This window comes from Podarcis liolepis (assembly GCF_965112155.1).
Source record: "Podarcis liolepis genome assembly, chromosome: 1".
Classification (NCBI taxonomy): domain Eukaryota; kingdom Metazoa; phylum Chordata; class Lepidosauria; order Squamata; family Lacertidae; genus Podarcis; species Podarcis liolepis.
Genome location: NC_139554.1, coordinates 51326956 through 51351000, shown reverse-complemented (window position 1 = coordinate 51351000; position 24045 = coordinate 51326956). Strand labels below are relative to the sequence as shown.

Sequence of the window (24045 nt, the reverse complement as noted above, 5' to 3'; positions counted from 1 at the left end):
GAAACCACCATTTTCTAAGTCTTCAGCACTGAGACCCTTCTGTATGCAGAATTCCCACAGCCTAGTGCTATGAAATAGTTTACCTAAATTTACCGATTATAAAATGTCTCCTGGAAGTATAGAACAAACCAAAGCAGCAATGGCACCAAAATTTGGAATTGAGCCATTACGCTCAAATGCTTCCTGAAGGTCAGGCCTGGTTCCCAATCGACTACTTCCTTGGCTGCATCTGGACCTGGTAAGTGCTCAAATGAGTTCCACTACTGCTAGGCAGCTGATAAATGAGTTCCTAATCCATCATCACCCAATGTGTTAAGCAGAGAGGCATTGGGAACTATTTCCTGAGTTCCCAAGCAGAATGGATCATTTGAGCACACTCAGAAGGATCCAGGAATGCCTATGCCTTCAAAAAATGAGGCTTCTTTAGCGACAGAAGCCATCACAGCAACTCTATTACCCCTCTTCGCTAAGGTAGGTCGTGGGTTAGAGGGCTGGCTAGATGCTGAGGTAAGTTACTCAAAGTTTTATTTTGCAGTTGTTATGGAAAGTGCTTAGAAAGAGTCCCAGCATGTTTCAAGGTGGTTCAGAAAATCAAAATTGATTATGAAGTGCCCAGCCATCACTAAATCTGCTAGAACAATGTCTTCACACCAGCTCTGGACAGTGTCTGCCTTACTGTTGGATTCCTTGGCCTTCCTCTGATGGAACCATCCTCCCAGTTACTACAAGGCTGAGCTATACAGCCTCCTTGATTGAACTGTAGTGTAGTTTGGTCATGTCCTTCATCTCTAAAGTCAGCATTATGAATAACTACTCCAGGAACAGTGACAGACTCCCTGCTGCTGCAATTGCCCTTCTCCGTCTCTCTTCGCCAATGCTGCTACTATAAGTTGCCCTCTCCCATGGGAGCAGGGACAAAGCTGAATGTGCAACTTGAGATGCTCACACACACTCACTCTCCCCTTCCTTTCTACCCCTTTTCTAGCCTTAAAATAGCTAAAAGCTCTAAATCTAAAAAGCATCCACACATGCTGCCATCGTAGTGCTTGTTCTGTGCTGAACAGGGTGGCTATGTGTGGTGCTCTATTCCTGCTGCCACTTCCCAGCAGGTCTTAATGAGTCAGTATCAGGCAATTATAGTAGCAATTGGACCAGCTGAAAAAGTCAGGAGCAGCACTCTAAGCAGTAAACTGAAAGTGGTCACAGGTAATAATGGCAAGTGCCAAATTACAATACTGTCTAAAATACAGAGGTAAAGTCCCAGACTGGAAAACTAACTATGGAAAAAGGTAAAGGTAAAGGGACCCCTGACCCTTAGGTCCAGTCATGACTGACTCTGGGGTTGCAGCGCTCATCTCGCTTTATTGGTCGAGGGAGCTGGCGTACAGCTTCCAGGTCATGTGGCCAACATGACTAAGCTGCTTCTGACGAACCAGAGCAGCGCACGGAAACGCCGTTTACCTTCCCGCCGAAGCAGTACCTATTTATCTACTTGCAATTTGATGTGCTTTCGAATTGCTAGGTTGGCAGGCACAGGGACCAAGCAATGGGGAGCTCACCCCGTCGCGGGGATTCGAACCGCTGACCTTCTGATCTGCAAGTCCTAGGCTCTGTGGTTTAACCCACAGCGCCACCCGCGTCCCAACTACGGAATAGATGGGCCCAAATAATGAACTACTTGTTCAAATCCATTTCCCACAAATACTTTAGTCAAAAGACAGGTTTTAAAAATGTAATTCCTTCCTAAAAACACAGTTCAAAGAGAGAGCCTTGACTTGTGGCTCAGTCAACAAGTCCATGTATATAACATGTTCCCATGCAGAGACAAATTCTGTCCATTTGTTACGTCAATAACTGCTCCACAGAGAACAATGAAAGTTCTGCCAAATATACTTTCTTTTGCAGCAATCTACTCGAAATTCAATTTAATCCTAAAGGGAAAAAACAGCTTTTACAAAACGTTATGTTCCTATGAACTCAAGAGCAGCATTAGCTAGGATGTTCAGGTCAGGTTTTCTTCAGAAGAATTCACTATGAGCTCCCATGAAGAGCTTGATTACTAACATTTTATGCAAGTCAATGGATCACTTTGAGATTATTTCATTTTCAGAAAGAGATTCTTTTAATAGAGGCACACATTCTCTTCCAACATACTATAATTTGATGAAATGAGTCCTCAATATGTTCTTGCTGTAATGTTCTGCTCACAGAGAAGCCAAATTAAGCACCAAAAGGTTGAGATGATGTTTGAAACACTTGACCAGTTAGAGTTTTTGACCAGATAGAGTTTTCGAAAACTAAAATTGTAATATTTACTCCTCATTGAAAATAGTTCACCCCCTTCTTGCACACATGAGATCATGGCCAGAAAGTAAGTGCTTTCTGCATAGTGCTACAGTTCATTCATTACTTCTCTTGAAGTATATGGTAGAAAAATCTAATAAAAATGATAATACTCCTTTAAACTGCAAATAGAAGCTGTAAGGAGAAATTTATTTTTCACTTGCCAAATGTCATACAGGTCACTGATTCGTGTAAACGAATTCTGTATAGATCTACACTCATAGTGTCGCCAGAATAAATATGTCAAGTTAACTTCTATGTAGTTTATTTCAAATATCAGCCATGCTATTATATTATGCTAAAGAAAAGGTGTGATTCACTGTACCAATTCTTAATACACCAGAAACTGAAAGAAGTTCCTTTGGCTTGTCTTAGCCCATCAATTTATATATATAACGTCACTTCTTTCAAGACTTAAATACATGCAATCTCAAAAATTTCAATGAATTTATGTTGCTTACATATGTTTGGGGCCCAATGCACAAAACCTTTGTTGTTTAGTCGTTTAGTCGTGTCTGACTCTTCGTGACCACATGGACCAGAGCACGCCAGGCACTCCTGTCTTCCACTGCCTCCCGCAGTTTGGTCAGACTCATGTTTGTAGCTTCGAGGTACAAAACCTATTTAGGAACTATTATCTTATTTAAAAAATCCTAATGTCGCAAGAAAAAATATAGAGCTTTTTTTGTAGATACAAAAAAATTGATGTAGATACTTTAGGTCAACTGAACTGCACTAATTATGTTTACAGATGCTGAAGAAAAGCCTTCAAAATGTAATATTCTGGCCCAGCACAGTGAATTCTAGAAAGTAGCACTCTAAAGGGGAAATGGAGATAATGATTTCCCAAATGATCTTGACAACATAGCATCTTGGTCTGTCTGCATCCAGACAATCATGGAGATTAAGTCACCCAGTGCAGGAAAGGGTTTCTATCAAAGATAAATAGAACATGAGGGTGTCAAAGCAACACCTCTATTGCCCCCATTTCCCAAAACTGATGTAACCAAAGGATAGTGCAGGGCCACTTCCCTTAAGCCAGGGTAGGAAATCTTTTTTCTGTCAAAGGCTGAATTTCCTCAGAGATAATATACTGAGTGGCCATATGCCAGGAGTCCACAGGAGTAGGGTCCAAAGTGGGCAGGCACACACACTCTGCCAAGAAACAACAGTAGAAAACAACTTCCCCAAGCAAAGTGATCCTTGTTTCTTCACGCACCCCCACCTCACAACTTCCACCAGCTTAATAGGAATCTGCCTATGGCCACACATGGTCACCTGACATTGGTCAGGGAGATTAATAGGTAAACAGGATTATGTGTCCATGCATACAATCATGTGCAGGTGTGATCTGTTGATATGAGCACATACTTGAGAGTATTCATCTATGAATGTGTGGCTCTGTGTGAATTCAACATACGTATGTATCTTGGCTAAGGGCAGGAGGAGCAAAACTTTAATTCCTCCCTTTATCCTCAACCGTCTACCTATCCCACATGCCTTTGCTTGTGGGCTTTTGAAAATAGGTCCCACAGATCAACTGCAGGTTGCATAGAATGTGATGGCAGATAAGGATGCAATTTCTCCTGCTTTCAAACCATTCTTATATACATTCTAGCGGCAGCTAGATGATGACTGGGAGTGGCCGCCGAGACCATATAACACCGGCCTTGAATGTTGGCTCCCAGTACGTTTCTGAGCACAATTCAAAGTGTTGGGGCTATTGTCAAATATCCCCATTGTTCAGCCCGGACACTGAGGTCCAGCTCCGAGGGCCTTCTGGCAGTTCCCTCCCTGCGAGAAGTGAGGTTACAGGGAACCAGGCAGAGGGCCTTCTCGGTAGTGGCGTCTGTCCTGTGGAACGCCCTCCTATCAGATGTCAAGGAAATAAACTACTATCCGACTTTTAGAAGACATCTGAAGGCAGCCCTGTTTAGGGAAGTTTTAAATGTTTGAAGTTTTATTCCGTTTTTAATGTTCTGTTGTAAGCTGCCCAGAGTGGCTGGGAAAACCCAGCCAGATGGACGGGGTAGAAATAATAAGAATTATTAAATTATTATTATTCTTTCCATCCACCCCAATTTGCAAGTCCCAATTTCATAAGATCAAATCTAATTCTGAACAATATTACTCAAACCTGAAATAAGTTTGGGTACTTGCCACTTTCATATAGGGGACAAAGGACAATTTTCTAGAAAAATAATGGATTCCCCCCCTAAAAAGGGGAGAGGGGAAGTTTGAGACAAATAGAAGCTGCAATCTTGGAAAACTTCCCCGTTTCATCATTATATTGTAAATTTATGTAGTGGTGTATTTTTTCCCCCTCAATGTCTATATTTAGATTAAACAATCATAGGTATTCACTGACAGTTTAGAGAAGGTAAAGCTGTTTAACTTTATTTGTGTCAATAAACTTTGTGGGGAACTTTGCAAGTTGTTGTTTTTTTAAGTCACTAAGTTATTTTTGTGCATAATTATATGCCACTAGTATATATCTCTGCACTGCCAGTGGCACTGAGGAGCCACTGGATCCAAACATCTCTGTCCTAGAACCAGAGGGCTCAACATCAGTCATTTGGGAACCATCCCAATCCCCTAATAACAGGAATAGGCAGGATCTAGCTGCACTTAGGAAGTGGGAGGGGCATGTATGCTCATTTGCCTAGATCAGGGTCTGTCAGAGCCAGAAAGGGGTGGAGCTTCCAGCTCATAATTAAACTAAGCGGTTTCACAGCTGGAACAACCATTCCTTCCAAGCTCAGTATTCCTGACTGTGGAAACTGTCAGTTATATTCTGTAGCATATGAAGAACCAATGTTGCAGACATTATTATTAATCCTTCCTCAATTTATTTTCCTAATCAAGTGTATAGTAGACAGCCTCAACACAAATATATTACAGTATTCAGAAAGCGTTACATTGAGTAAGTCCTAAACCAACAAATTAACATGGTCTTGAATAAGCAAATCTATAGTCACAAGTAGTATTCATATTGCATTTCTTGTGCACTGACAGTACACAGAATGTACTGACAAGACTTCATTGGGAAAGATCCATCCAACTTAGAATTCATTTCTCTCAAAATACAGTAGTCAAACACAAGTGAAGAAAAGCAATTAAAAGAAGCACAGAAATTGAAAACTCATCTCAGGTGTGGTGGTTGAAAAAGTCAGGTCTGTTTAACTTTATTAAAACCACAGCAAAAAATAAAGCAAAATTACTATACAAACACAGCAGAGGAGACAATAATATACTGGAGGGAAGGTTTATTTAAGTTGAAAGTGACCATGGTAGAAGAATAAATATATTAAATAAGTTTAGCTTGGAAACAATAAGGAGGTTTCTAAAACAAGTAAAGATGTAACAACCTGCCCAATTGTAAAACCTCAGTTTGAATCATTTATTAAAATATTTCTATCCCATTTCTCAAAGACTCTTGAGGTAGCTAACTACATACACAATAAATATTTAAAACAGAATAAAAGCCAGACATTTTGTTCCACAAAGCAGATCCAGCAGAGGTTCCCATTTAAGGAAATGGAAATGGAGGTCTTTCCCCATGCAACCCACAGTGCCACCACCCCATGCCAACCCTCCAGAGCAGATTTTATAAAATTGCAGGGGGAAGGGGCAATTGGTGAAACCGCCACCTCTCCTCTGCCAACAGAAGCATACTCTGTTAGCAGAGTTCCACTCTAGTAAGGCAGAATCCATACCATTCATCCAGCGTTTTGAAATAGATTTTAAAAATAAATAAAATCTCTATCTACTTTCTCCATGAAATGCATAAATAAAGGGGGCACTTCCTGCTTCCCACTGCAAGCATGGTGGAATCACAGGTGCTCCTAAATAGTGAGGCATGTAACAGGTGACCGTTCCTATTTGAGCATGCCTGTAGTTATAGATGGCAGCCAATAAGAGAAGTTTTCTCTGGTGCTAAATTTGCCTGACCACTACAGAGTAGGGTGTAAGCAGCCCTCACCTGCTGATAAATAATACCATAATGAAATGTAAAAAGTAAGTTGCCATTGAGACACACTGGCATTCTTGGCATCATGGAATAGTCAACAGTATCAACGTTGTCAAACAACATGCAGTCAACTTACTGGCATGGAACACTTCAGAGACACACACATGAGAACTTAGAAATAAAAAAATTAGAATAGCCTCCCCTCTCTTAAAAGACGACAGCAAAACCCCCTAATTGCTATAATATATACTGTATTTGGATAGATTTACAAAAGCCTATGTTACTTCAATCCAGTGCCTCAGTCAGATCCTATGAACAGTCAACTTTATGTTCCCTCATGCAGTCTACCTGACCCATATTTCTTACAGAAGGGAGAACTCTGAACTAAATACTATACTGACCTTGATCTTTCACCAGTAAAGTGAAAGCTTTAGAGACCTTATGACTCTTCCTAAAGCTAACTGTAGTTATGGGCCCCATAATACAAGCAACACTGTTCGAAGTGCTTTCCATAAGAAAAGTTCTCTTAGGGGCAGAATGTCAGAAAGCATTGGAACACATGGCTTTTCTACAGGCTTTGTGCTTTCAAAGAAAAAAGCAAAAAAGGAGCCCACTCAGTTCCAATAACTGCCCTGGTCTCTCTCAGCCTTTCCATTGCAATAGCTTGTTATTTGCTGCTCTTCCTTTTCTTCAAGGTCAGAATTTTCTTTATTATGATTCTGCTTTTGAGACCAGAAATTCCCAAATGCTTCCAGTGAGGGAGTAGCCTGTTTCTTCATTTGCTTTTCCCCTTTCTTCTTCAGGAAAAATGACCTGTTAATGAATTTCGCAATACCTGATTAGAGTCACTAAATACCATCATGATTAATAGTGATGGTCTAAAACATCTTGCCCAGATAAGCAAACCTGAAAAGATGGGTATTAGAAAATAAGATCACTGCAAATCTAAAACTATGAATTTTCTTGCATAGAACATTTTTAATCAAAAAGAAATACTATAATGGAGTCTCAAACAGTGTTCAAACAGCCCATATACTTCCACCCCTCTTGTGACAGGCAACGCATTCAGAGGGAGAGGGAAAATTACGTTGCACACATGGCATTTGCAAAGGCACCCTTTGGATCCAATGCAATGTAATGTTTCTATTTACATTCGTGGAAATTTTGGGAGGCTTTTAGTACCAACATTTATTGCATCACTGCAGGTACAAGTAACAAGCAAATATTTACAATTAATTTTCAGACAGACAAAACTTAACCCAGGCTAAATCTGTATTATTTTCTCCCTAGTCATAGTCTCCACTGACAAAACAGACAAACCCCATTAGACCAAACAGAAAACACAGCATACAAGTTGTCTTTTGCTGATTTAAAGCGCAAAGACAGCAACAGCTACAGCTGAAAGCATACTGAAAGAGTAATGCTTGCTCCTGCTGTGCTAGTCATGTGAATGTGTTTCTGTATCTCATAATTATCTGAACATGATCACCCATGGCAAAAAATGTTGCTACATCTGGCAGCTACTGTTCTTCCCTACAAGGGCCAAGGCAGTGGTCTAAAGGCACGTAGTGCAGCAACCTTTCTGAAGCTAAGCAGGTCTGTTTAGTGCACAAAGATGACAGAGCACCTGGGAAACCTATATATGCTGCTCTGAATTATTATTAAAGAGGTGAGATGTTCGTATGCATTTTTGTTGTGTACAAATCTTTAAAAATAATTAGAGTATGTAATAGGTACAGCACAAACAGAAAAAGAACAACGCAGGTAGATGTGCACAGCAAGGGTGCTGTTTTTTCCTCAAATGTGGCCAATACAAGCAGTAAAAATTCAAGGGAGAAACCTTGTCATGAGTGTCTTTCACGTCAGTGGCTAATACCACTTGTAAGAATTCCAAAACAGAGGGGGACTCTACCCAGTGGCAACTGGTAACATTCTGGCTTGCAATTACACATGTGCAGAGTGCCACTGCCTCCTCCTGTCTAAAAACAAACATACACATCCATTATTCTCTGCACATCTAAGGAAAGGGAATGAAATTCCATGTAAGAAGACCCATGTATGATTTTCAGGCAAGACTGACTCCATACCTCTTGTTTAGAAATTAAGCCATACCACATGACACAAGGTTTTGAATTTGGTTTCATTTGAGCCAGAGAACATCAGAACATATCTGCATGAATGGCTCAGTCCTGCTCATGTGCAGAGTTCATCACACCAGACTTATTATACTCAACCTCTATTATGTCTGAGATTTAGGAGAGCATCTTGCAGGTGTAGGGAAGGATGTGGAGTCATATCCAGACAGTATCAGAGCCCAAAAGTTTTCTTTTAGAAATTCACTGACAAACTCACAAAAGAGCAAGGCAGAAATAATAGTGGCAGGGTTCCTTTGCATTCAATATGTATTCCTTGCCAGGGGTTCCCATATGCTTTTTCTGGAAATACTCTGGAACTGGACATGGCCCAGACCTACCTTAATAATAATAGTAATGATTTATTACTTATACCCCGCCTATCTGGTTGGACCTCCCCAGCCACTCTGGGTGGCTTCCAACAACCTTACCTGCCCTGTCCCACCCACAACATCTGCTGCAGTTTTTAATAAGTGAATTTGGGAAAATGCTTAATATAGAGTTCGTTGCAACACATACACAAGCCGTCCCACCATTTCTACTTCCAATTCTCCAATTTTAAAAAAAAGCAAGATAATTAAGTAAAGAAGTGGATATTTATAACAGAAAGAGACCCACTGTTGCTTGCTTGTTCTTCTAGCAAGGTCACAAAACAAATACTGGACTAAATGAGAAGAAAGGCCCTCAGAGTAAGAAGCACCCCCTGCTAATTCTTGGGCCTTCAAGAAAACAGGTCTGAGCATACTTAGAACCAATTTATGATTCTGTTAGGCCAATGCCACCACCCCACTGGGCTGTTTCTGAAGCAATTCTGACTCCTATGCTGGATAGAGTGTTGATTGACAGAAATGCCTCTGTATTTTAAAGGGAGCAAAAAATGTGTTTGGGACAGGAAAGAGTGTGTGACTTTGAAATTTTGAGGATTTTTTTTTAAAAGCTTTACATTTTCCCTGGGAAGGCTATGCCCCAGTGGACCTGGCTTCCCTGACTATATTCATTGCCTCTTATATGTGAGTCAGCTCTACGGACATACAGAAGTGGTGCAGTGGTATGTTTCTTTTAAGACATCAGCATTTTTTTGTTGTGTAAATAGCAGCACTGGGACTATGGGGAGTGGGAAGGAGAGTTTTAACTTTTTCTCCCCCTGCTTGTTCCTGACTATAAACATGCATCTCTAAAGATGCTGTTTGCTTTTCAAGAAAAGCCACCAATGGCTGCGCAGGTTTCTCCTATTCACATCATTAAAAAGGCGCATGTTGCCATTCATGCAACTACATCACATCTAGTTTGGCCCTTAGTGTTCAAGCTTTCACACTAGTTAATTCTTCCTTCTTCCTTCCTAAAAAGTTGATGTGTATTACTTAAAAACTGCATCCCCTTTTACCAATGTAATATATCTCTTAAATACTCGGATCAAGAAGTTTCCTTTAAAGCACAATTCCTGGGAGAGGGGAGAGAGAACAGGGCTTTTGAGGCAACTAAAAAGTAATTAACTTATTTCTTGTCTAGGGCAAGTGTTCTGAAAAAGCACTAAACTGCATTTGGGTTGAGGGATGCCCTGAGCTTTACAAAAGTACAAACTTGGAAGAGACAGTGGCTTAAGTGAATCAGTACACTCCAGGAGAGCTGAAATTCAGTCAGAGGCAGCATTCAAAAAACTCCAGGTTCCCAGCGTGTTTTGTGACTGGTGCAGGTCCAATTGCGACCACATGGAGATCTCTGGATGCCAGGTTGGCAACTGACATCTCCATCTGGCTAACTCCTCCAGCTTTCTTAAGCAGGTAAGCCGAAGAGCTCATTTGTTGATTTATATCCCACCTTCTTTTCAAAGGAGTATGTGGTTCACCCCATCCTCAGTAAATCCCTACAACGACCCTGTGAAGTACGTTAAGAGGGGATTTGAACCCTGATCTCCCAGGCACTAGTCCAACACTCTAACCAGTACATCACACTGGCTTCCAAGAGTACTTATGGAGCAGCTATATAAATTAAGTAGGTAAATAAAATATAAGGGAAGCAAAATGTCAGTTAGAGAGAAAGACATGAAGTATTTTCCTTGAAGCTTAAATTTCTATTATTCTGGGTTGTTTTATTTGACGTTTTAAAGTATTGCAAACTGCTTTGATATTATTTGTTTAAAATGTAAAGTGGCATAGAAATGAAATGGATAACAACAACAACAAATCACATTGCAAAAAAAGGTGCCTAAACATTCCATTGTGGCAACCACAACCTAGCTTTAAGGTGCTTAGCTTATTTGGTGATTAGCTTATACAGTGGTACCTCTGGTTGTGAACAGGATCCGTTCACAACCTGAGAGGAACGTAACCCGCGTCTGCGCAAGTCACGATTTGCCGCTTCTGCGCATGCATGTGACGTCATATTGCGCGTCTGCACATGCGGCGAAACCCGGAAGTAACCCTTTCCGGTACTTCTGGGTCGCCGCAGGATGCAACCTGAAAAGACGTAACCTGAACTGAATGTAACAATAGGTATGACTGTATATCTGAGTTTCTAACACTGGTCAGAGAGATGAGTATCAAAGTCTCACTTCTGTCAGACTTTGGTCAAATCATTAACTCTCAGTCTGAATTTTCCATATCCAAAAGAAGGAAATAATAGCATGACTGTGAGAACAAAACACAAATTAGCACTACAAGGCATTTTGAAAATTAGAAGCGCACTCTCTATACAAGGTTTTATTGAGGATGCAACTTTTATTATGAAATTTAGTAAAAGCCTGAAGTTCAGCCAAGAAAGCTAACAACTAAAAACTGAGTTTGGTTTATGGCAGAAGTGGGGAACTTCCAACCCAGGGGCCAATTTGGCCCCACCAGGGGATCCCATTTGGACTGTGAAACCATTTCCCCTAAGCTGGTGCATTGGGACCCACTAGTGCAGATCATTCTAAACTGTGTGCCACGACACGTTAGTGTGTCGGCTGCAGTATGTACTGTATTTTTTGCACCATAACACTCACTTTTTTCCTCCTAGAAAGTAAGGGAAAATGTCTGTGCGTGTTATGGAGGGAATGCCTATGGGTGGCATGCCTACGGATTTTCCTCCTCTAAAAACTACGTGCGTGTTATGGTCGGGTGCGTGTTATAGAGCGAAAAATACTGTAGGTGTGTGGTCCAAACGCTCCCCATGCTCCTCCAGGGACTGGAAAGAGGTTAGTTTAACCTCCAGTTTGCTAGTAAAACAAAATTACCGTGTCACAAAATGATGCACGTCTAAGAAGTGCGTCACCGACATGAAAAGTTTAGAAAGTTCCACACTAGTGGGTCACAGTCTGACCCAAGGTGGGTAATAAAAAGAACACTGCTATCATGCAAAAGATTAAGAAATGGGTCCCCAAATATATGTTTAGGTCAAAAGTGGATCCAGGATCTGAAAGGTCTGTAGTAGATATCTGCTCTAAACCACACACCCCGCCTATCTGATGATGCCAAGGATTTCATCAGCTGATGGGTGGAATCTTCTTGGAAAGCTTGTCCTGCACTGATTTCTTCAGCCTCTGAAAACGATCAGCATCAGATAAAAAACTGAGTTTGCTTTCTTTCACTGCACATACAGCAAGCAGACCCCTTTTTCTTCATTGCTTCTCAATGGAACAGTCCCTGCCAGAGCCAATGTCTGCTTTATGTGGCATCATAGTGACATTATGTGATTGACAGGTGAACTGCCCTACCCACCTGTCAAAGATGGCCTGCAAGGTGAAGCCCGATAAAGACCTGACCCCCAGAACCAAAAAAGTTCCTTGCCACCTGCTTTATGATGCGGGGAGGATTGCAAGTGCAGCTTACACTTGACAGCAGTTTTTGAGATCTTGTACATCTTATGGCAGGGAAAATCTTGTTTTCTAGGACTCACAAATGAAAGTAAATCAACTGATATGCTCACTAAAAGAATTAACTTTTATTAATTATCTGTATGTGATTGCCTGCAAAGGAAGCGGCGTTGTAGGTAAAAGTCCTGTATCACAATATTTTACTTCCTTCCAAAATAAAGTAAAAATAAATTCTGCATACTGGCATTCAGAATAGGTTGTATTATCCTGGAATGAATCCTATGGATCTACTTCAATTCTGAACATTTTTCTAATATTAAACACAAAAACAGTAGGTGGAGACTAGAATAGGAAGTTCTGGTTTGTTCCTCAAGATATATTTAGATGTGGGATCAAAGGCTTCCTATAATCAACCTCCCTTACAATCAGCTTTCCAACCTGCCAGAGTGGCCATTATGCACCGGTATCAAATCTCAAAGTTGTTGCTACATGCACTATTGCTTGTCCAGTCCAGCTTGTACCATATACAGTCACATATACAGCCAGAAAAGCAAGAAACAAGATAGGGGAGTAAATTCCTTTATTGCGTTGAGGTGTTTTGCAGTATGGAACTGTCACTATCCCTGCCCCCCCCCCAAAAAAAACTCCTACTGTGTTTTTGTTCTGTGTTAGAAATCACAGAGTGGGGGAGGGAGGGAGAATGGCTTACTTCAGTGTTTCCTTATTCTTGCTACAGTTGTAACTGGGAGTAATGCCTCCCTCTAGCTAGTACTTTAAGTACTGTTGCCTGAAAAATCTATTCTTTCAGAAAGGCAGCGGAAGGGTAATCACATTTACTATAGCAAGGAGCACTTAAGTTCCGAAATGCATTCTGAAAACGGGGAAGAGAGGCGCACACAAGAATTTGGTTCAGTGGATGACATAAACACATACTTCACTCCCCTGTAAAAGGATTAATCTTGCAATTTACAGTCTCATCCTGTGAATGTGTATTCTGAGTTAAGTCCCCCTGAATTTCATAGAGCTTATTCCGAAGTAAGAGCGCATAAGATTGGGGCCCTATGGTATAAAAACATAATATAAAAACAAAGAGCGCCCATCAGAAAACACTTTCTATATAAACATGAATTTTTTGCTGTTCATGTCAGCAGCAGATATTTAGAAATTCAAAGGGACGGTAAACAAAACCGCTCTAGTTACATAACTTTATCTACTAAAGAGGAATACTTCCTATCTCAAAGCGTACTGTGCACTATATTGTTGTAAAGTTATTAAAATTCCTAACTCACCATCTTGTTTCACACTTAAAGTAGGCCATCTCAAAATGCAATAAAGTTTTGAAAGTTAGGAACGACGATCCTAATAACAGTTTTCATCTTTCTTCAGGTCCTCTCCCCCCCCCAACCCCCCGGGATTGAAAACTTGACTGCTTTGATATTTAACAGTACCTCAAAAATAATCCTGCAGTATGATCTAAAGCTGGTTTGCAGCTTCTGACACTGAAGTGCACATTTCCTAAGTGACATGCTGTCAGTATAGGAGAAGTTCCAAAGCTTAAGTAAGCGTATTTAGCAAGCTGAGCATTTACTATTATCAGCCTTGTATTTAAGAAAGTAGCCTGCTAGTCATAGGCAAATGCATGGAATTCCATGCAGCCAAGTGAGCAGGCCGGTGGATGAGTTCAGATCACTCCATCCCTTCTCTGCCAAGCCACTAGACTTCCACGCTAGTTGTGGTGTAGACACAGTGGGCACTGGGCAGGCAGAGTGAGGACTGTCCCTCCTTCATGAGTCTTGCTTGATAAAAGGTAAATGTTGTTAAGATGCCAACCGCTTGTGTTTCTACGCTGGCTGCATGGTAATATCTGCATGTTATTTGCAAGCTAATCACTTTTTAAAACAGCTCTTACAAAAATACTAGAAACTGCAACTCAATGAAAAGATAAAAATTCATCACAATAGCCAAATTATGCTTCTCCCCTATGTACAGAACACTTGTGATTTATCCAGAAAACACTTCTGTAAGAAGAAAGAACTAGCAGCTACTACCCATTATAATCTATTTCTGCACAGCAATATTAAGTTTTTAATTTTCCTCTTACATGACTTTTAAAAAGACTGTCAAATCACACCAGAAAACCAAGCTTTAGACAAAATTTGCTCCACCTAATACCACAGCCTCTCCATCAATATACAGCCTTCTCTCCCTGGCTCAACATATGAATTGGTAAGTTAATATGACTCATCTATTGGCATTGCATCAAACTTGCCCTGAAACAATCAGGGGCCCTCTGCACCAGCTAAAGAATTTACTGACACACACATTATTATGCCAACTTCAGAGAACAAATCACCAATATTAACCTTAAAAACTTTTAAGTAACCGACTAGATTTGCCTTCAGTGCACAGCTAGTTGTAACATTCTGATCATTCATTCACTGGAACACTCAGTTGCATTTTAGGGACCTGGTAATTATTCAGAAACACAAGTTAAAGCTGTTGCCTCTTTAAAGTCTCAGAAAGAATGTTAGCCAATTCTTGCTGGCTGTTTCCTAGGGACTAGCATAGTTCATGACACAGAATTAAGAAACAAAGCAACCTTTACTGAAGAAAATTAGGACAGAGACTGAAGTGGCAGACATATCAGCATAACGTTATGATGTGTAGGATTCCGTGAGTTAAAGCGTTTGCCATTCTGCTTTTAACCATGTTCCATCTCATTTCAACCTCTTTTAAAATAAAAACAAAGTTAATGCTGACAGTATTGGATTCAGGCCACAGTGACCATGACCCAGCTTGATTCAGTTACTTTTCAAGTAGTAAGCAGCAGAAATTGTTGAAATCAGTTCTTTAAAAAGAAACATGATGCCTGCTTGAGCTCCATCTCCTGTAACTAGGAAGTTTAACCACAATGTAGAACTACAGTGGATTTTGTCCCCATCAGTGCATCACCACATGCGCTAGGTTGAGCTGAATTTAAGAGAGCATACTTTAGTTAAAAACTTCGTTATGGAGTATCTATGTACATATAGGAACAGATTTCCATACAAAAATCAACCATAATAAATTAATAGCACAATGTTCCAAGGAACACAAATGGGTTTACATTATCCTGTACCTTATTATTCCAGTACATTATAAAAAGGCTCCACTTCTCGATAAATACATTATCTTGTTGTCTTCCCCCTCTGCTTCTCACTGAGCTCTCAATATCTGAACCCCCCAGGGAGAAAAATCTAGTATAGTCATGGGCATTGGTACACACTTGGGAGTGCTTTAATTTAATATTTTACTCCATACTGAGGATATTAAGTTTTTGGTAAGATAAACAGGCAGTGGTTTACAGTGTGGGGAGTGGGGGAGAGCAGGTAGGAAAATAGCACTATAGGATTTTCCCTCCACTACTGCAATACAATAGAGTTGTTCTTCACCCAGTGAGCACTCTAGGCTACCCTCTGCCCTGTTATAAGCGATTCTATGACAAAGCAGTTTTCCACCGATGACTGTTCACACTTTTCTTAAGAACATTCATACAAGGAGATTTCACTGCCTTCCATAAAATGTTATTCCATTGCTGAACAACTCTAGTAGCGAGGAAAGTTTGTTTTAAATACCTCTTTCCCAAATGCAACCATTGTATCTTGCATCAATGGAAAGGTAGAAGATCTGTTACACTATTATGTTTGATTCTTCCAGCATCTGGGAGGCCGAAAGTAAAAACAGTGTTGGAGGGGTTCAGAACCCTTTGAATATTGAAAGAAGGTGAAGCTGATTCCAACACACAGTGATTTGATGTGCATAGGTTCTCCCAATTCCACTGGTGCATGGAGACTCAAGTTCACCCTCATTAGGGGAAAATGGGGAAGGAAACAGGACAGGGAGGGAGGGAAGCAAAGGTAACATTACAGCCTGCTCCAACTGAGCAGTCCCCTCCTCCTGCACAGGGTCACTTGGCACCAACTGCCCTGTGGGACGAATCTTGATGAGCTGGTAAGGTTTACTGTCATCTAATGGTGGTGTTGTTGTTGTTGTTGTTTGTAAGCTGCCTTGGAAGGATCCTTATCATTAAAGATGGGATACTGTATAAATAATTGTATTACATTATGAACAACCTCCCCACAGCATATAAACAGCTGCAACTCCACAGTAATGTTACCTATAATTCTAGTGCACCAGCTTGGATAGAAATAGTAAGTACTCCTAACTACCTTTTCTAAACAGCAGCTCGATTCACAAAGGCTTTCTGCACAGAAATAATTAAACCTATGCCCTAGCCAGATACCAACACAGTTAAAAAGTAAAGTACCACCATTCACAATGCAAAAGCAGTAGTTATATTCAGCACAAAAAAATAAAAATCTGTATATGACACTTGGTATAACTCTCAAAATGGCCATGACAAATATCTTAGGTGGGAAAGCACGAGGAAATACAATTTACAAAAGGTCACAAGACATTTATTTGTGTCTTCTACTGGCTCAAGTCAGAAATGGAACTTCATTAGAAATTCCCTCTTAGCCTATAATGAACATGCATATATAGAACTTTTGTTCTAAACTGAACCATTGTTAAATATTTAAAAGGCACAATGCAAAACCACAATTTGGCAATTGGGGGTAACCTCAGGAGTCATGCACTCCCATCTTCCCCCATCACCTACTCCATCGGAATGAAAACCAAAGTGGCAAACAATGGCCAGCACCTTGAATCCAACCAATAACCAACCAGATTGTCAACTGCGAGCCTAGGCACAATGGAGCCATGGGTAAGGTGGGGCAGATATGACATTAGTTGCAACAAAACACAGGACAACAGTATTGGGATTTAAAGAGGTCACAATTTTACAGATATCAGAACTTTTTGGTGCCGGCATTGGTTTTGTATCCTAACATCAACTAGCCTGACTCCTGGCAGATGCTTAGCAGGGTTAACCAAGGCTGAAGGTTGCCCTATGGTGTACATCAAATTGGGCTAACCCCCCTGCCCAAGGATCCCATTAAAGGGATACTCTGATACTGTGGAGCAGGGTGAGGTCCGCCCACCCTTGCTCGATGAAAGCTAAGAATCCAACCCAATGCCTTATCTGCCATAATTTGTGACCGTTGCTATGAGGTAGGCGAAGCCCCCAGACAGGCCCAATTAGTCTGAATGCAAATGAGTCTGCCTGGCCCTGAATACAGTGACCGAAGGCTTCCTCAAGAGAGCAACCCCATGGGACATGCTTGCATACTATTGGGCAGCCCACAAACATCTAGAATAAGGGAAGAGTGAGCAGGGAATCCCAAGCTGAACTGAGGCTGGGACCATGGCGCAGCTGGCTTTTATAGCCAGGGAGCGGACCAGAGGGAAAACTTTTTTCCTTCTGGTCCACATCCAAGACATGCCTCACAATACACCTGCAACTGGTTGCAGCCACAGATGAGCTCCAGCATACAACACAGCCAGCAGAGGAGGAAAAGTTGAGAGAAAGGGGGGCATCCAGCCATAGCTGTTAAGGCCAGCAACTTCCACCTCCCACCATGTGGAAGTAAGTGGGATATTAAAAAAAGAATCAGATACATCTGGAGTTCAATAACTAAACCTAGTATCTTATTTTGACAGGCACATTGTAACAACCGTGATTATTTCATATGTGCAACATTTCGATAGTCCAATGTCTTCCTACTTCTATATTAGTCTGCCTCACAAATTTCCAGCACCACATTGCACGAGATAAACTTTATCTATGACTGGTGCATCCAATATTTATTTTTGTTTTGCTATATACATCAAACCAGAGCCAAAAAGTGTTGGATGCCCACACTTACTTTCACACATGGAAAAAAAAATAACAGTTTTCGTGGTAGCTGGGAGAAGACGTATCTTTAGAAGATGCTATTAAAAATATACCAGTTTCCCTACCTGTTTCTCACTCAAAGCTGTGATTTTGGCTTGGAGTTCATGAAGCTGCTTCTTCAGATCAGCATTCTGATTAGAAAGAGAGAGGGAAAAAAGTATCTGTGAGAAAGCTCTTTCAATTCTTAATAAAGAATAGTAGGAGGACTTTAAAACTCATAGGAATGCTATAAATAAAGCGCCTCTAGGTTGTAACCAATGGGATTGCTTAAACAGCACAACAGTGAAGCCTATTTGAAGTGCCTGGTGCTACAGTTTTATGGCTCTTTTCAATATTTAGCATCATTTGGGTGGCATTTTCATGTATTTCATGAAGACATGAAATGCCATTTAAGACTTAATTAACAAGGACATCAAGGAGTTCCCTACAATATGCTCCACATTTTCTTTCAGTGATGTGCTCCACTAAAACTGAAACTGAAATTATTTTTAAAGATACATCTAACATTAAACCACCACCCCATCTCCAAAGGCTATCTCACACTTAAAACCTTTTGCCCCAGAATGTGTCTATAGTATACATGAGGGGAAAGAAAATGAATGCACCTCCAATGTTACAATTTTGGTGAACTAAATAAACAAACCACTACCTTCCTCATGGTATGGTTTTTAAGAATCTTCTTGTGAATAAAACACTGTCAGAAATAATATTGAGACCGTATACTTAATATATAATCTGATGAATTTTTCTATTTCACTTTGTGAAAAATGCACCAAGAGAAATGTTTGTATTCTGACTTCAGGAATGAAGAGTGTATATAAACATGCTGAAGAGTGTAAAACATATTTACCTGTGGATCCTGCTTCATTTGGGCAACCAATTTCTAAAATAGAAGACAGTGGTATTAGTATTGCATGTGCTTTACTGAACGTTCTGCAAGCAAAACCTATACAGTTGTCCTTGACTAAAACTGGATTTTTCATAAAAGGTGTTGCTTATTTCTGCCACCCTTATTCACATGTTTAAGCATGCTGCTACTAGGGATAAAGCTGGGTAAGCTAAACTAAAACTACAATCTTAAACTAATATAAAAAGCAACACAGACAATCAGTTCGGTTGCAAAAAAAAGCTATCTATATAATCAAAAACTACAGAATTGCCTTCATGTGGTCTTGGTTGAGGGACAGAAGTCAAAGAAGAAACTTTGCTGCATCCCTTGCCCTGCTTCTTTGTGCTACTTTTCTATACTTAAATTTTAAGTCAGAAAGCAGGGGCTTGTTACTGGTGTTAGAAAAAGCACCTAGTATTTTGGTGTTTTACAAATAAATGAAAACAATAATTCTGTAAGAATTGGCACTTCAGGTTAAGTTTCCCGCCTCACACAAAAAAATATCCAAAGAACCTAATAAATTCCTCAGGTATTCTGCTTCTCTGGGTACTTTTTGATATTTTTAAAAAGTCAGTATAAAAACCAAGTGGCATAGGATGTTTGTCATATCTTGGAGAGCACATTAGAAATATTCCCTCTGACCACTTGATTCTTGGTCTTGATACGAAGCTTATTCAGTGATTTTAAAAGGCTTGCTTGAGAATTAAACTGTGTAATCCAGCTAAATTACAGGAGCTAATGGCTTGAATAGATAAATTAACTTCTCATAGCACTATAAATCTGCTAGGTTAATACATATAGAATATGTGTTTGATCTATCAAAATTAATTAAATTGGCACTAGTAAACAATTTTGCACTATACCTATGTGAGGATTTAGTGATCTTTCCCACAGTTCCTAACAAATACTTTTTGTACTTAGGAGCAGCACGACAACATCATTCTAAATAAAACGGCATACTGCTGGTGGGGGGGACGGGACTGATTTCCTATTTGGTTACTTCTCCCCAACACATGAGCACACACAGAGAGAAGTTTTTGGATGCAGAAATGCACTATCTATAATAGTCTCATGTCTCGCCTGACAGAACACACTTTCATGCAAAGAACACAGGTACCATTGAATTCAAAGGAGAGGCTTGTGCTTTAAAGCAGAAAGGTATTGACCATTACATTCCCACAACTATTTAATGCTGAAGTTATTCTAATTCTGGGGTGAGCAAAGTCTGTCAAAATTTGCGTTTGATGTATTTAAGAATACTTTCTTTTGTAGGTTAATAATTTGAATTTAGAGGGACACAAACTCTGAATTACCAAAATTGCAGGAATGGACAAAATAAACCTGAGATGCATTTTTCATCACCCCACAGTCACTTGCTAGAAGATTTGCAGCTTTCTTTCTTTCTGTTTTCGTTTCTATCCATCTTTCTTGTTTGAAAGTGACAAAGATGCTAAGGGATCAAAAATGGCAATGAGCATGTGAACTCTGTTTATTATTCTGTCAAGGGCTGACAGCGCTCTGATGAGTGTGTGGCCAAAGCAAGGGAGGAGGAGACTGACCTGGGAGAGGGTGTCAGCAATTATGCGGTTCAGTGCTACTCATGAGGCAGGAGCCAGAGCAGGGGGAAGAAGGAGGAGCACGGCTGTTAGTGATGAACAGGGGGCGACACAGGACCTGCCAGAGGTGGAGGAAGAGGCTGATCAGGCCTCACCATCCTCTATGCCATTGTCTCCTAGAAAGAGGAGGAACTTGAAGAGGGAAGAGACACAACGACTTCCATGCAGGAGATGTCTCAGGTTATGTGTGTGCAACCCGTCAGAGAAGGGTATATAAGCCAGCGGGGAGGTGGACTACATGGTCCCACTGTTGTTGCAACGCTCCACAGGGCCCAGACGTGTGGGCAACTGCCTAGAGGCTAGAAGCGCATGTGTACCTGGAGTACCGTGGAAGCTGCTGTAAATGCTTCTCTTGTCAATAAAGACTTAAGTATCAGACGTATGCCTTCCTTAGCTGGGGTGGGTCCAGTACATAAACCTATACGTAAAGACTTAGACCCAATACTTACCTCCACATGAGTGGACGTGCTTCCAATATTCATTTACCGGGGGGGGGGGGAGTTTTCTCCCTATCCCACAGCCACTTGTGCCCACTGGAAAACTGCCCCAGGACAGTCAGGCTTTTCCAAATTGTGAGGGAATGAGTGCCTCACCCACAACCTGTACATGAGTGGTGCTTACGTTTGTGCAAGCAAAGTCATGGATTCAACCCAGCAAGAGTCGTATACATGTGAAAGACTGAGGCTTTCACTTGCTGTTTCACTATATCCAGTATCCAGAGCTATATGTACTGTCTTGGTTACTGAGCTGGAACTATGCATAAAAGACAATCACATAGTTAGTGCTATCAGCTTTGTAGTGCTGATCTCCAGTTGGAGATGATGACTGACACAATCAAGCTGACCTGACAAACCATATAATGGGTGGATAATTGTTTTCAGACGCATACATATGTTGCTCCCTGAAAATGGTCTGTTTTTTGCAAACTATATTTAGAATCAAAATATTTCAGTTCCAGCTATATCTGCATATATGAAAGCTTGCAGATCACTGACACAATAGTCTCATACAGCACATACAAACCAGATAATCCCATAGAGTTCAAATGCACCTAGTCCCAAATAAACGTGTATATGATTGCAACTATGTGAAAGATCCATCAACTACATCTCCCAAAAAAACCTTGTTCTTTCAGTGCTAATTCTACTACTTCAAATGCAAACTCAAACTCTTAAGAGATTATCCTGGGCAAGTTTGACATGGTTTGGTAATCTGAAGGCAAGAGCTGTTGGCCTTTATATTTACATGTCCTGCGTAAGGGCAAGCCATGCACAACTTGTGAAGAACTGTTCTCCATATTTTGTTTTGTCGTAAATGTCTCACTTTTGTAAATAATTCCACACAACCATTTTTCTCAGTCTGCATATGAGTCAGTGTTACCAGTGAGCTGGTCAACTACATGAGAGAAATATTTATTTATGTACAGACCTACAGCATCTACCTTAATGTTAGAAAATGGTGTCAGAATTGTCTACAAGAGCTTTGATTTAGTCTGAAAAGAACTCAGGTCTGAGAGGATAAAGTTGACTGTGCAGTTGAATTTACATTCAGAGATACCCACAATGTTGTTAGCAATGTCTATACAAACAATGCAATCAATGACAGGATCTGTCTAGCAAAGATTATTTGCTATAAAATATGCTCAATGAATATCCCAAGTCTGATGGATCTTTCACAATTACAAAAATCTATACAAATTTACTCGTGACTAGTTCCCACTGACCTTAGTGGGCCTCACCTGCTCCATTTGGGGTGTAGGACTGTGCACTTTCTGAGCAATTTGCAAGTTTCCATGTGCATAAATGTTCTCCACAGCGTAGGGAGGAGGAGAGGGGTAGAATGTCCCACCATGCAAGGAGAAATTCTTGCACAGGTGGAATGTTCATTTAACGCTAAGTTAGATTCCATTCAAATTATTTTTATACTGAGCTCTTGCATAAATTACATAAAAGTTCCACAAAAATTGAACTTACTAGCAAGTAACACAGAAATAGAGGCTGGTTTATTGCTTTGACATTAGAAACAGGCTGGAAATTGTCAAACTTGAGTTCTTAAAACAAGTACACTGTACAATAAGTAAACCATGCCTGCCATCTATTGTTTAGAGTTAACCATGTTGAAATCTAGAAGTAAACCACTTTGAAATATACCCAAAGTAAAATATAACTGATCCACTGGCTCATAACATATTTTCAACACGGTCATCAGCACTGAATGAACTGTTCACACTGGAAGACAGAAAATTCAGAGTATATCTTTGTTTGAGATTCTGTCCTGCCATGCTATGCAGCACATATGAGAAGCATATCATCTTTTTTAAAAAATCTGGAATGTAGCCTATAACATGTATAGGCTGTTGCCATGTTTCAACAAACCACAATTGTGAGGATGGCAGTTAAAGCCATTGTATATCAGGCAGGCACCTTCTCTTATTGCCTTTTCAGTGGCTCTTTCAACAATACTTTTAAATAGAGATATTTATCCCAGTTGGTAACTGTACTGGATCTGAATTGTTTTTATGTATGTGCTGCTTTTTGAGACTGTTTTTATATTTATAATTGATGCTGTTGTTTTTAATGTCTTACATATGCAATTGCTTTAACTGTTTTTATACATATACCGGTAATTGTTTTATATATGTTTTTATTATATTGCAAATTGCTTTGGGATAACTCAGGGAAAGCAAATCCTAACCACCACCACAACACAACAACACCACCACCACCTTGGAAATAATAAACCACCACCCTAAGCCTTGGCATTGCTTAGAGGATCCTCAACACTTGAATTGGTCTCTAATTTCACACCAGCTCAGGCAGGGAGATAGTAGACAGCAAGATGGTCAGTTCGTAGAATTCTCTCATCTGTCCTTACTGTTCCACACCTGCTACAAACACTTAAAATTGGGACTCAGCCAGAATTAGATCCTGGAGGGAACCTAGAACCCCTATAGACTATAGCAATCTTACCTAACCTATGCTGGGGGTTCACCGAAAACCCAATTGACACAGCTGAAAATGTTCCTCACAGCTCAACAGCCCAGGTCCTGATAATAAATGCAGGCCAGTTTGGTTCTAATGGCTCTTTTCTAAAGTTATAAGAATTGTCTTAAAGGTGTTTCTTCAGAGGAAAAGCTTGTTAACTTAGTAGGATTATGTCCTTAGAGCTCTGAAAATCCAAACACGAATAAGACAATTTTTAAAAAAATAAATAAAAAACACACTCTTTCATGCTCAAACATGCTGTACTTACTATTTTCCAAAGTTCTACACAAAACTTCCCGTGATATCATTTTAGCAACACCTACCTACCCACTAGAATGCCCTCTCAGTAATATTAGACAAGCACCATCTCTATTATCTTCTTGGTGACTATGGAAGATCTTCCTTCGCCCCCATAAGCCTTTTAAGTGAAGGTTTTATTTTGAATTTTATATACGTTTGTAAAGTTGATATTTGTAAGTGAAGTT

General features: G+C 40.3%; 1 protein-coding gene across 5 annotated transcripts in view; it reads right to left on the bottom strand.

Annotated features, from left to right (window-relative positions):
- PHF21A (PHD finger protein 21A) overlaps positions 1 to 24045 on the bottom strand; it is a 129317-nt gene that overhangs the window by 61377 nt on the left and 43895 nt on the right. For all 5 annotated transcript variants that reach the window (XM_083464105.1, XM_083464104.1, XM_083464103.1 and 2 more), the window contains exons 4-5: positions 18922 to 18954; positions 18137 to 18202 (exon numbers count right to left, since the gene is read on the bottom strand). In XM_083464105.1, the coding sequence (XP_083320231.1) occupies positions 18137 to 18202; positions 18922 to 18954 (99 nt within the window). The remainder of the gene's footprint in view (positions 1 to 18136; positions 18203 to 18921; positions 18955 to 24045) is intronic.